Source organism: Talpa europaea, assembly GCF_964194135.1.
Source record: "Talpa europaea genome assembly, chromosome: 4".
In the NCBI taxonomy this organism is placed as follows: domain Eukaryota; kingdom Metazoa; phylum Chordata; class Mammalia; order Eulipotyphla; family Talpidae; genus Talpa; species Talpa europaea.
The window spans coordinates 65,321,981-65,336,114 of NC_140070.1; the positions used below are offsets into that span (position 1 = coordinate 65,321,981).

A 14,134-nucleotide genomic window follows, 5' to 3' on the forward strand; every position below is an offset into this window, starting at 1 on the left:
GTCCCTACCCTGTCTCTGATGAATCCTCTCACCACCACCAACACCTCTGGCATACACTTCTTGTATGCATAAATAAATAAAATAAATCTTAAACACAAATGCAAGGAAAAACAGAGAAACTGTAAGTAACATCCCAAACCATCAAAAGTGATAACTGTCCTAAGTCCCCCAGACTCTCTTTGGCTCCAGTATATGAAGGAGAGTACATAATTCTCATCCAGAATATAGCCTATTCAACTATTTGATGAGGTTTACACAGGCCAACAATGATTAGGTTCAACATTGGGGAGAACCATTTTCTGCCACCTAAATAATCTCTGTGCTCCCAGGATTTTCTGTGCAAAATGTGAGCAGCTGGGAAAGAAAGCCAACTCTCTCTCCCCAGGCAACAGCCACGCTGTCCCCAGTGCACATAGAAAGAACTTGGGAATAGCCACCATGAATTCAGTCTGTTTACTATGTCGTGTGTGTGTATATGTGTGTGTGCATGTTCACCTTGGAGAATTAACAGAATCATAGGCTCAAATCCAGCCCCATTTCTTCTGCTTGTTCCACAATGCATGGGGAAAACATGAAAATTCTGGGTATAGCACTATTATCTCTGGTGGCATTGTCTCCTAGATCACTTTGCACACCTATCTTTTTCTTTTTTTCCCACTCTGAGAAAGCTCTAGCCTTTACAAAAAGTTCATAGAAGGAAACTTGAATTGTCACAGTGAATATAGTCTTTCTAGCAGGTTCTCTGCATCTACTTTTGGGAGTCAGTGGAAGAGCAGGCTTAAAAGAGGTATGATTTCTGGTGCCCATTCCCCTGCACACAGGGAAAATACAGGATCTTCTGACACAGTGTCCCTACGGATAGAGAATTTTGATGGCAGGGGGCTAGTAAATCATAGGATTTGGAGTTTTGAATTCCCACCAATCATTCCTCCTGTCCAACCACCATTGTACACATAGTGTATAGAAGGAAACTGTGGGCAGCTATAATGACTACATTCTTCCCAGTGATTTCTTTGTTCCTGCCTTCGATAGTCAGCTGAAAAAGTTGGCCTGGAATTTGTGTGATTTCTGTTTCTTGTTTCCTGACACACTGGGAGAGTATAGACCACCCAATATGACCTCAGGTTCAGGACAGAATGTATGGTCAGAAACTATCAGTAACTAAAGTGAACACAGCCTATAAGCAAATGGTAGCCTGGTTGCTAGTGGCCAGGGTAAGGAGTAAGGAGCAATGCCAGTCTCATCCAAGTATATTTTCTTGGTCTTCCAATGAAGCCCCCAAGTTGCTACTATTAGAGAGTGCGTGTCCCCTATGGAAAATATCTAAAACAGCAAATGGGAGAGAGAAAATTATAACATTCAGCAACTTCAGACCTGAAGGGAATATGACATCATAAGTAAGGAACTATTCTCCAGAAACCAACCAGAAAAATTTTAGAAAATTGTATTCTACCAGAGAGTTCAAAATTGCCAAAAAAAAATAAATTCAAAGAAATGGAAGAAAAGGTAGGAAATATTATAATGAGAAATATAATTATTGACCAGAAATCAAAATATTTAAGCCAAAAATAAGAGAGCTTTAGGATTTGAAATGATCAATAGACGAGATAAATAATTCTGCAGAAAGTTATGGAAGCAGACTAGGCCAAATGGAGAAATGATCTAGGGACCTTGAAAATAATAATGCACAAAGAATATAGGTGGAAGAAGCAAGAGAACTGCAAAGAGAAACATGGGGAAAAAACCCACAAAAAACACTTTGAGACCTATCTAACTCCATTAGGAAAGGAAACAAGGGTAATGGGTATCTCAGAATGTGAATAAAGTGAGAAAGATAATTTATTCAATGAAATATGGTGGAACATTTCCTAAACATGGGAAATAAAGTAAATATACATATTCATGAAGATATGAGAACTAGTGGATTACTAAACCAATTGTTTAGTAATAAGACCCAAACCAAAACATATAGTCATGAAACTAGCAGGAGTTTAAGACAAAGAAGGAATATATATTGTGGCTTGAGAAAAGAAAAAAGAACATATAAAGGGAATTCCATTATGCTGACAACATCCTTCTCATAGGTAATTCTATGAGCAAGTAGAAAATGTACAGAAAACACTGATAAGAATTGTAATTCAAGAGCACCATATCTTACAAGCATCTCCTTCAGATTTGAGGGAGAAATAGAAGTTTTCCTATTTATAATTGTCTATTTCTGCTTTGTTGTGTTTTGTTCTATTACTATTTTTTTATACTGATGTCTCATTTGGTTCCCCTATGTTCTTGCAGAGACATACTGCAGGGGAGAAGGAGGGAGAGGGATCAAAGGGAGGGAGGGAGGAGCACAGGGGACTGTGGTGATGGAGCACGGGTACATTGGGGAAGGAAATTCTATGGGGACTACACCTGAGGGAATGGGGGGAAGCAAATATTGTTTAAAAATGAACAATGATATAAAAATCTAAAAAATAATATATTAAAAAACAAAAGAAATAAATGTGTTTTGTGCTAAGTGGCACTAAATTAAAAAAAAAAAAAAATCCTGAACAAACAGAAGCTAAGGAAGTTTTCCAAAACTAGACCTACCAGCTTAGAAATGTTGAAAAGGACACTATTATATACCAACAATCACTCTAAATGCAATGAACTGAATTTATCAAACCAAAGTCAGAGAGTGGCCAGTTAATTTTTCCAACTGGAAAAATTCCAATTGGATCAAAAAGGAAAACTTAAGTTCATGATGTCTCCAGGAGACCCATTAAGGTCCAAACATAAGAGTAGACCAAATATACGCCATGAAACAATGCTACAAGCAAATGGATCACTCCCCCACCTCAAAAGAAAAAACAAACACATGAACAGCCATAGTGACATCAGATAAAAATGACTTCAAACCAAAAAAAAAATGTAAAAACTAATATATATATATATATGTAACAAGAGGAAGAAATAGATACTACATAATGATTATGAGGTCGGGCCTCCCCTGGTGGCGCAGGTGGTTGACCTCAGCACTGTGAAGCTGTCCACAGCCTCTGCAGCACCTGTTAGATCCCAGCTGGCTAGCGAGGGTTCCACATGGCGTGGCAGACCTCTCCTATTGTGCCCGCTGCTCCCCTTAGCAGTGTATTTCATCAGTCTGCCTGTTCTGTTCCCTGCTCTGTCTCTGGTGAATCCTCTCACCCTCCTGTGCATCTGGCCTGTACCCCGGTTCTTGTGTAAAATAAATAAAATAAATCTTTAAAAAATGATTATGGGGTAAATACATCTGGAAGACATTATAATCATCAATATATATGTACCAAAAAATGAACATCAACATGTATAAGGGAACTAGAATTAAATACGAAACCATAAATTGAAGCAACACAAAAATGGTTGAAGACTTAACCTCCTCACTTTCACCTATTGACAGATCATTCAGACGGAAAATTAACAAGGACATAATAGTCTTAGGCAAGAGAAAGAAATGAAAGGGATCCAAACTGGAAAAGAGGTAAAACTATCACTCTTACTGGGTGACATGATAATTTACATAGAAAGTCCTAAAGACACCACTAAAAAACCTAATTGAAATAGTAAGTCAATAGAGCAATGTGACAGGGTAAACAATACAGAAATCAGTTATATTTCCATGACTTAGCTAAAAGAGAAAGAAATCAAGTAAACAATACCATTCACAGTTGTAGCAAATTATTAAAAGCATTAAACATGTAGGAGTAATGTTAACAAAGGAGTAGAAGGAACTATATTTGAATACTATATGATATTGTTAAATGAAATAAAAGGCATGAGGATATGGAAAAATAGTACCTGATCATGAAATTAAAGAATTAACATAGTTAAAATGACCACATTACCCAAAGCAATATAGATATTCAATGCAATTTCTATCAAGCCCACAATGGAATTCTTCAAAAAACAAACATTATTGAAATTTGTAATGGAACTGAATAAGAACTCAAATAATCTAAATTTTCCTGAAAGAAGAAGAATGAGTGGTGGTTTCAATTCTATCACATAGTAAATTAAATTATTGATAATAATACACCCTATTGAAAGGAAGAAACATGCACATCATACATATGACAAAGGACTGCTATCCAAGAAAACAAAATGGAGATTTCTTACATGACTAGGAATGAAACTAGACTATTATCTAAACATATACAATAATTAATTTAAAATGAATAAAAGATTTGGATGTTAAGACCTGTAACCATAAAATACACAAAAACTTAACCCATATGTTTCATGACCTGGACTTAGAAATAAGTTTAGTGAATCAACTCTAATGGTAAGAGAAACAGAAGTGAAAATAAGTAATTGGGACCTGTGAGAATGGTTCATAACTAAAAAGATCAGAAACAGGTCCTGATAAGGATGTAGAGAAAAGGGAACCCTCTTACACTGATGATGGTAATAAAGAAATATACAGCCCTTAGGAAAAGCAGCATGGAGGTCTCTCAAAAGATTTAAAATGGATCTGCCATATGAACAGGCAATGTCACTCCTAGGAATCTGCCCCCCCCCAAAAAAAAAAAATTCTAACTGGAAACTTTATTACAGCAATGTTGACAACAGTCACTATGGAAACAACCCAGGTGTCCCAAGACAAATAAATGGATAAAGAAGATGCATAACTATACTGAAGAATATTACTCAGTGATCACAAAGATAAACTCATGTCTTTTGCAGCAACTTGGTTGGAGCTTGGAAGGATAATATTAAGTGAAATAAGTTGGAAGGCAAAAGATAAATGCTGGATAATGTCACTTATATGTGGAATATGGAGAAACCAAACTAAGGGTCAGATAAAGCCAAGATTAAAAACTGACCTTTGAAAGCTGACTATAGAACTGAGTTAGTGGCAGGGGTTGGCTTAGGGGAGATGTGAAAGCAAAGGGGAGGGAGCACATAGGGCTATGGTACTGAAGTAGTGTGAATTGGAGGCAGGTGCATGATGATGGTGATGCCTAAAGGAGATATCCACAATAATGTAAGCAAACATTAATTCATTAAAAAAATTAAAAATAAATATAATAAATTTTATGAGTTTATCAATGAACTATTAATCTAGTCATAACCAACTACAGATTTTTTAAAAAGTTAGACACAGGATTAATTACTACAGAAAAAAAACAATATTAGTTGGCCATAAAATCACTATGTACAAAATAAATATTTAATTAACTGATATTTAAAATGACATTACTAAATAGTAATTCATGAATACTGGATATGTGTGAATTCAATTATCCTTAGTACACTTTAGTATAAACTCCCTTAGATATCTCATAAGTGCTGCAGGAGGCCTTGTTGTCCCAGCCAGATAAGACACTGGCAAGCAGCGAAGCTAAAGGGCCTCACACCGTGGGGCTGATGATTCCTTGTGCCTCACACCGTGGGGCTAAAGATCTAACATTCCTTCATTTTTTGTTCTTGGTCATAAAAAGAAAAATATTTATCAGAAAAATACATTAGACAATAAATTATATGTATCAAATTATATGTATCAAATTATATGTATCAAATTATATGTATCAAACAATTGGCATGGATAATTACCTGTTTAGATATTAGTTATTAAACAATTTGGCCCACTTGACAATGGGAGATGATTTATTGTACATATCTGACAAGCAAACCAGCACAACTATTATAGTAAGTCCTTCTTTTGCTTTTTTAGAAGTTCCTTTTATTTAGAAGTTTCTTAGGAAATTTTTTATTTTATTTTATTTATTTATTTATTTTTAATAGAGGCATGTTATTTATTTGTTTGTTTGTTTGTTTATACATGCACTGGGTACAGTCAGAAGCGCGGGAGGGTGAGAGAATTCACCAGAGCCAGAGAGGGGAGCAGAGCAGGCAGAAGGACCGAAGTACACTGCTGAGGGGAGCAGCGGGTGGCAGGAGAGGTCTGCGCGCCATGTGGGACCCTCCTCCGGTGGCCGGGGAGCAGCCCGGGATCGAACCGGCGCCACAGAGGCCGCGGGCAGCTTCGCAACCCAGCGCTCAACTGCTGCGCCACCGGGGAGGCCCGGAAATTTTTTAAATGAAGTTAACTGTGTTAAGAAGTTTGTAGGTGGAAAAAGTTCTGATAGCTGTGTAGCAGCTGGTCTCTGACTGAAGGCCATGTAAATAAAATAGTCTTTTGATGCTTAGGCTTTAGCTGATAGGGATGCACTGGCGGCTCTCCACTGACTTAGATAATTTTCTAGCTGAAAAAATAAGTTTTAGTGTTAGGTCTGGTTTTTTATCTATTAACCTTGAAGGCTACCATCTAGCTGGGACCCGTAGGAGCCAGTAGTCCATGGGAATAAAATACACTAATTGTTTCTGCTTTACACATGACAATGTATTTTTTTTCTCTGCTTACTAAAAATAAATAAATAAAGACCTGCTGAGTCTCTCAGCAGAAAATACTAGCACCTCACCAAGTGTCAGTGTCTCCTCACTCTACCTCGTCCCCTTCCCCTCAGCCCTTTCGTTTTCGCCGACGCCGTCTCATCATTTCAGGAACCCCTGACACGATGTTTTGCCGGAGGCTGGTCCCCGGCACATAAGGATTTCTTTTTTTTTATTTAAATATTTTATTTTATATAATTACATCTTTTTTTCATCTTTGCACAATGTATGCATTTTCATTTTGGTTATATTCCCCATACAATTGCACCCCCCCCTTATTTTGACTCTAGTCCTTCTTTCCATGCCCCACCCCCCATCCCCATAGTGTGTCTCTGGTTTATAGTTGCTTGTTGATTTTGATTTTTACTTTGTATTGATTAGTCTTTTTTTCCTGGTCTCTTATTTAGGTTTTCTAAAGTCCTGCTATGAGTGAGACCATCTGGTATTTTTCTTTTTCTTTCTGACTTATTTTGCTGAGCATATTCCCTTCTATCTCCATTCATATTGCTGCAAACTGCATGTGTTTATCATTTTTGATTGCTGAGTAATATTCCATTGTGTATATGCACCACATCTTCTTGATCCAGTCATCTATTTTTGGGCATTTGGGTTGTTTCCATAGCTTAGCTATTGTAAATAGTGCTGCTATAAACATAGGCATGAAGGTACACTTTTTAATTAAAAAAAATAATTCTTGAGAAATTGTTGCTCAGAGAATATATACAAAAGAATACCGTGCTGTTTTCAATTGTAAATTCCAGAGAATATACTAGTAAACTAATTACCAAAAAAGAACAGGGATTAGTTCCATTGAAATCATTAATACAGGTAACAACATTAAAGATAAATAGCTTAATCTGCATTTAAATAGCCATCAACAGTTTTCTTAAATTTTAACCAACTCATTCATCACAGTCTGTAGTTGAAATTATAAAAAAATACTAAATTTTGTTGAGTTTATTCTTCTTAATAATCTTAATATTTGATATTTTATCAACATTTTATGTAACTATATTTTTAAATGCTCTAAACATAACTGTGGAGGAACTATTTCCATTATGATGTATTTGAGTAAACAAGTTCTGAGACGGGGAGTAACTAGCTCAGCTGGTCCTATGTCTTGTAATAATTATTAAGAGGAAAAATAACTTGGTAGGGTGAAGGATGTTCTGACTATCTGACTTTTATCATTAATTAGAATTTCAAAAACAAACCTTGAAATGGAGACGATTGGGTGTCTGACTCTCAGTTGTGAGGAGAACGTTGTTAATATCACTTCCAAATAATGTAGGTGAAGGTATCCTCTTTAATTTGGCCTCAAGTCCTTAAAGGAAATATTAAAAAAAAAAAGGCCGACATAAGTGATGACTTTATAAAGATAAATAATTTTTAAATATTTTCATACTTTATAATTTTATTGACTTTCTCTCAAATAATGTGCTTTTCTTTTTATAATTTGGAACATGCAAAAAGTAAATCCTTACTATAACCAACTGAACATATTTTCAAACATAATTTATTTTTCTTAAAAAATAGAAGCATTTTTGTCAATCCACCTAAAATACCATGCCAGAGGACTTCTCACCAGTACTTGTTGTTGTTGTCTTTCCTAAAGCCTGGTAGCCATGGTTACTTGCAAAGAAGCACCAAGGAACAATAGTGTTATTCCAGGGCCTCCAGCAGCAACCTCGCTTAGCACATATTTCCTAAAAAAGCAAACAAACAAAACAAAACATCCATTAAAGGAATCTTGATTTGTACTGTTATACTATCAGTTTTTATTTTAAACATCCATTCATCCAACATATTTCAGTATAAAATTAAAAAAAAGTATTTCTTCAAGTATCATTATGTTAAATTAGAAATGATTCTTTTGCTCCTATCACTTGGAATAAATATAACTACTCAATGAACTGATTGTTAGAACTTTCTACTAGAGATTGCATGTCTAAGCTGTGATTTCTCAAATTCAGTATGTGTTACCAGTTTGAATATTTTAAAGTTTTCTGCCTTCTGGTAACTTATTTTTTTTAAGATTTATTTATTTATGCATACAAGAACTGGGGTACAGGCCAGAGGTGCAGGGGGTGAGAGGATTCACCAGAGACAGAGTGGGGGCAAAATAGGCAGATTGACTGAAATACACTGTTGAGGGAAGCAGTAGGTGAGACAGGAGAGGTCTGCTGTGCCTTTTGGGTAGCTCCCTGGCCTGCAGGGGATCAAACTCGTGTTGCAGAGGCTGTGGATAGCTTCATAGTGCTGTGATTAACCTGTTGCACCACCAGGTAGGCCTCCCTCTGTTAACTTTAATATATTCTATTGTCACACTGTCCATGCAGAAGAACTAAAATTTTCATTTCATATCACTTATTTATGAATCACAAGTGAGGCTATACAGAAATGAAGATATAACTGATTTAAGCTTACTTAATATATTTAAGGTAGCTATTTCCAGCTAAGTAGTATTTTAAAGTTTAATTGTGTGAACTGAGCAGAATTCCTAATAATTTTATCAACTATATAGAAATATAAATTAGAAGAAAAATTACATATGGTTGTAAAAACGTTGAGCCACATGGTGGTGCCCTGTGTTGGCATTCATGTAAGTAAAAATCAACTAAATATTTAAATTTAATAGTGTGGCACACTATTTCATAATTTGAACACCTATGATGTTTTTTATGGTTATTTGCCTTGAGAATAAATTAAAAAAATAAAAGTCTTCATGTTTATTTAACTTAACTTCTCTCTTATTTTAACACCAAATTGAAATGGCATAAAACACATTTATAGACACATATATGTACAGATACATGTTCAGTGCAGAAAGGAGTACAATTGAATCTGACATCTTTGGAGCACCATTACCTATCAGAATCAAATACAGAGAAGGCATACTTTTGAGCAGGCAATTTTTCCTCTAGTTATTTAACTGATAGAAATACTCCATGGGCCTCCCTGGTGGCGCAAGGGGTCAAGGTACGATGTATGAAGCTATCCCCAGCAACTGCAGTACGAGTTAGATACCCAGCAAGGGAGTTTCCCACATGGCACAGCAGACCTCTCCTGACTCCTGATGTGCCCACTGCTCCCTCAGTAGTGTATTTCAGTCAGTCTGGGTGTTCTGTTCTCCACTCTGTCTCTGGTGAATCCTCTTGCTCCCCACACCTCTGGCCTGTACCCCAGTTCTTGTATGCATAAATAAATTAATCTTTACAAAAAACATTTCAGCAATACAAAGGGATCATTGTATGAAAACTGTCATTTGTATGTAAACTTTATTTAAAAATGTGATACAACACAGGAAGGTAGAATACATGGATTCATAAAGATAAAACTGCTAAATTTTAAAGACAACAGAAAATCAAACAAATTGATAAATTAAAAATATATAAAGTAGAGTTGTAAAAAGTAGACTATTATTTTTCTAGTGTCATTATTACAGTCATCAATAGGGTGGTTTGAATTTACAAAACTTTATTCTCTCACACTTCTGGGTTCTTAAATAACTATTTCAGGGGCTAGCAGAGACTTGCCTTTATGAGATACTAGGGAAGAACATTTTCTTGTGTATTTCCAAAGGCCCTTGCTTTGTACTTATATCACTCAAATCTCGATTTTCATCTTCAAGTGGTCTACCCTGTGGTCCTCTCTATGTCCTCCCCTCTCCTTATAAGAATGACAACTGGATTTAGGTTCCATCCTAATCCACTATTGCCTCATTTAACTAATAGCATTGGCAAAGACCCTATTTCCAAATAAGATCATATTTTAAGGCTACATGTGGACATGAAATTTTAGAGGTCATCATTCAACCCACTACATGTACAGAACAAAATATGTGTTTAAAAATGTTAATGCCCATAAGGGGAAGAATGTTCTTTCCCCCTTCACTCCCTCACCTTCGCTTTTCCTACTTCTGTGTGCATGCACAGAGAAAATGCCATGAAGACACAAGATGCAACTTTTCACATGTCAGAAAGGCCATTCTAACCAGAAATCAATACTAACATAACTGGATTTCTATCCTCCAGAAGTGTGAGAAAATATTTCACTTAATCTGTGGAATCACTTAATCTGTGGAATTATGGAAGCCCCGAGGACTTGTGCATTCCAATGGAAATATAACTATTTCTTAAATTACCTTAAGTTTTCCAACTTCACTTACATGAAAAAAATGTAAAATTTATTAATTGAAATTCATTTTATTCAAAAGTTTATGTTGCTTGACACCCTATGGCAACCTAGCTATTGAAACTAATAATAGGCATCAAAACCTTAAACCATTGACTTTTATTTATTTTTTTAAGATTTATTTATTTATTTATACAAGCACTGGGTACAGTCAGAATCACAGGAGGGTGAGAGAATTCACCAAAGCCAGAGCAGGGAGCAGAACAGGCAGACTGACGAAGTACACTGTTGAGGGTAGCAGCGGGCACAGCAGGAGAGGTCTGCGCACCATGTGGGACCCTCGCCAGCCAGCGGCCAGGGATCGAACCTGCACTGCAGAGGCTGCGGGCAGCTTCGCAGCCCAGCTCTCAACCGCTGTGCCACCTGGGAGGCCCAACCATTGACTTTTAAATGTTTCCCTTTAAGAACATAGCAGCCCATATTGTTCCTTATCTCTTTCTATGTTGATCTTCAATCAATTTCTAAGGAAATATTACTAAAAAGAATATCTGGCCTATTTTTCTCATTGCGTTGCAGTGAAAACTGTGTTATCTAACTCAATCAAAGTTACAGGATCCACTATTTCTAATGCTGCCCTAAGAAAAACCTCATCTGTTTGCAGTTTTTCATGACAAATGAATCAGAAAACTATGTTAACTATGCCATAGGGATAGTAGCAGAGATAACAGAGATTTCATAGTTCACTTAGTTATTTTGTGTGTGGTGGAAGGATAGGGAGAGGTGAGACATGTATATTTTACACAATAAATAGAGATACTATGCTAAATATGTTATACTATATCATGTATGATAGTGTTAATATAGTGATTAATATATTACACATTCATATTTTAATTATATCATATATACATAATTATAGCATATAGATATTGCAAAATGTGACTACACACACACATACACATTAATTGACCTTTACTCCCATATAGTTCTGGAAAACCAAAGCAGGAAATTTAAGGTTACATGAATCCATTCAGTTATCTTTAATTTTCTTCTTTTGAGCTTCTTCTTTCTTATTACCAAATAATAGTAATTTTTAAAATTCAGTGTTACCTTATTTCCCACAGATGTTTATTAATGCTTTTATTAAAAATACTCTAATTGAATATAAATATTTTATTCAAATGTTCTATGTGGTAACAATAACAATTTCTACTTTATGAAGTAGTTTAGAGAGGATAAATTTCATTAAGGTTTATTTGCTTATTTGTATTAAATTGAGGTACAGAAAAGCAGACTTAGTAATTTCTATTGTCATTTATCCACTTACACAGAGCTATAATAGTAAGACAAATGACGTTTAATTGATGGCTAGATATTTAAAATATGGATTTCATCCAATATTGATCAAATAATCATAATTAGTACACATAAGTAATATATATTAATATATATCTATTAATAAAAATATCAAGCGCTTTCATTACAGACCTTTGTTGGATGTTGTTCTGGGATGCAATTTATTCTCTCATTGACAGGATCATTTAGTTCACTTGGACATTTGCCTGGACCAAAATTCTCATTTTCTGGGAAATTTCTTTCTGGGAAAGAAATAAGTCAAAAAATAAAACATCAGGGTCTTTTTTTTCCTTTTTTCAAGTCTTTTGAGTAATGAATATAATAAAATTTACATGAATTTATATGTGATAAAAATTAAAAAAATCATTTTAAAGGGATCCTGAAATTTAAATCCTATTAAGGAAGAAATACAAATGACATTTAAAAATTTACTTGAAGTGTCCTCTTGATTGTCTCCTCAGAAAAACAAAACATATTCATAGGGGGCTTTGAGGTAGATTCAAAAGGAAATAAAATGTAAATTCCACAGTCTTTCAATATGTGTTTTATAGATTAAGAAAGAAAATACAGGAACATGGATCCAAAAATAAAGAAGAAAAAAAAAAACAAATCTAGGGATACATATAGAATAGAAGAGAATATATGGGGTACAAATAAAAATTAATTCCAACCATAAAAAGGAAGTTTTTGTTGTGTGAAATTAAGGTAACATTGGTTTAAAATATTACATATGATTCAGAATTACAGGATCCCACCTCTTTCTAACAAACAGATATAGGTAAGATAAAATGACTTACTTCACAATGTAGTGTGTTCATTTACTGAAAAAATGTAAAACAGAAGACTAACAGCAGTAGAAAATGCTAACTATGCTTAGAGTAGAAGATAAAAAGTAATTTCATTTCCAATTCTGATTTAGTAAACAGTGAATGAGGTAAGACAAGGTGGGTTAGGTGGGCCAGAGTAGCATGCATCAACTCTAAATTAGCATAGAAATCCATAACTATTGTCAAGTAAACTTTATATTAACCTTGAATGTTTTTAACAGTACTTACCTTCATTAGAAGTTGCTAAGACAGCAATTAAAGCAATAGCTATAATAGTAACTATAACAAAGAGGACTATCAGAGTGATTTCTAATCCAGAAAGTTTTTTCCTTGCCATCTAAAGAAAAAAGAAATATGTCAAAAATGTAAAATAGACAACTGCAATACACCAACGTTTATCTTGAAATTATATTCAATATGCCAGTTTCAGCAATTGGGCTGTTACATTTTTATAGCAAAAATCACAAAAATAGTACAGGACTTGGAATTGAGAAAGCACAGCTGAATTTGTAAAATATACCTATAAACTAATGTTTAAAGACTAGCATTCAATATTTGCACATGCTTTTCTCTTTCAAATGTACAAGCTATTTATTTCATTGGTAATATTTAGAGAACCTGAATGTAAACCAAGCACAACTGAAAATATGAAAGCTGAAATATGAAGTTGCTTAGAAAATATAACAGTAAAGTTGAGTTGATGTTTAACTTTTAATAAGTTAAAATTTCAATATTCTACTTTTGATCAGGAAATCAATAAAAATTATTACACTTTTCTTTTACTAAGGGATGGCTAATAACAATGCATATGACCTGAAGCAAATCCTCTCTTATCTAGAAAAATCAGAATAAAATTAATGACCCAAGGTTAAATCATCCATATGAGTATTCATAAATAATTAATAACTAAAATTATCCATGTACTGTAGGTGGTGATTACAGTGTTCATATTTAGTGTCTTATTCATTTTAGGCAAAATATTTGTGGTGGAATTTTATATCTTACATTAATTTTCAAATGAGTAACACTATTAGAGTAAATTGATTTGCTAGGAAAAGTTTACATTTTATAAATGTAACATTCTACTCTCTATAAGTAAAACATTTAATCATGTTTAGAGTATTTTTCTAACTCAAAAAAATCGGTACTTTCTTTTATATGTAGGGAACAATCTTCTATGAATACATTTTAGTTTGATGGAAGTTACAATGAAGAAGTAGGCAAAGAAAACACTCATATTAAAAAAATACATAGGGCATTCCTGGTGGCACAGCAGGTTGAACACAGTGCTGTGAAGCTGTCTGCAGCCTCTGTAGTATGGGTTTGATTCCAGGCCTGCCAGGGAGATTCCCACATGGCATGGCAGACCTCTCCTGTCTCACCCGCTGCTCCCCTCAGCAGTGTAT

General features: G+C 34.7%; 1 protein-coding gene across 1 annotated transcript in view; it reads right to left on the bottom strand.

The window, feature by feature from the left end:
• The window catches only part of SI (sucrase-isomaltase), a gene marked incomplete at both ends in the record, with an annotated part of 161,716 nt that extends 148,651 nt beyond the window's left edge, over positions 1 to 13,065 (bottom strand). Inside the window, 4 exons of the mRNA XM_084232623.1 lie at positions 7,626 to 7,735; positions 7,997 to 8,117; positions 12,034 to 12,143; positions 12,957 to 13,065. Of these exons, the coding sequence (XP_084088749.1) occupies positions 7,626 to 7,735; positions 7,997 to 8,117; positions 12,034 to 12,143; positions 12,957 to 13,065 (450 nt within the window). The remainder of the gene's footprint in view (positions 1 to 7,625; positions 7,736 to 7,996; positions 8,118 to 12,033; positions 12,144 to 12,956) is intronic.
• Between the last annotated feature and the right edge of the window lie 1,069 nt (positions 13,066 to 14,134).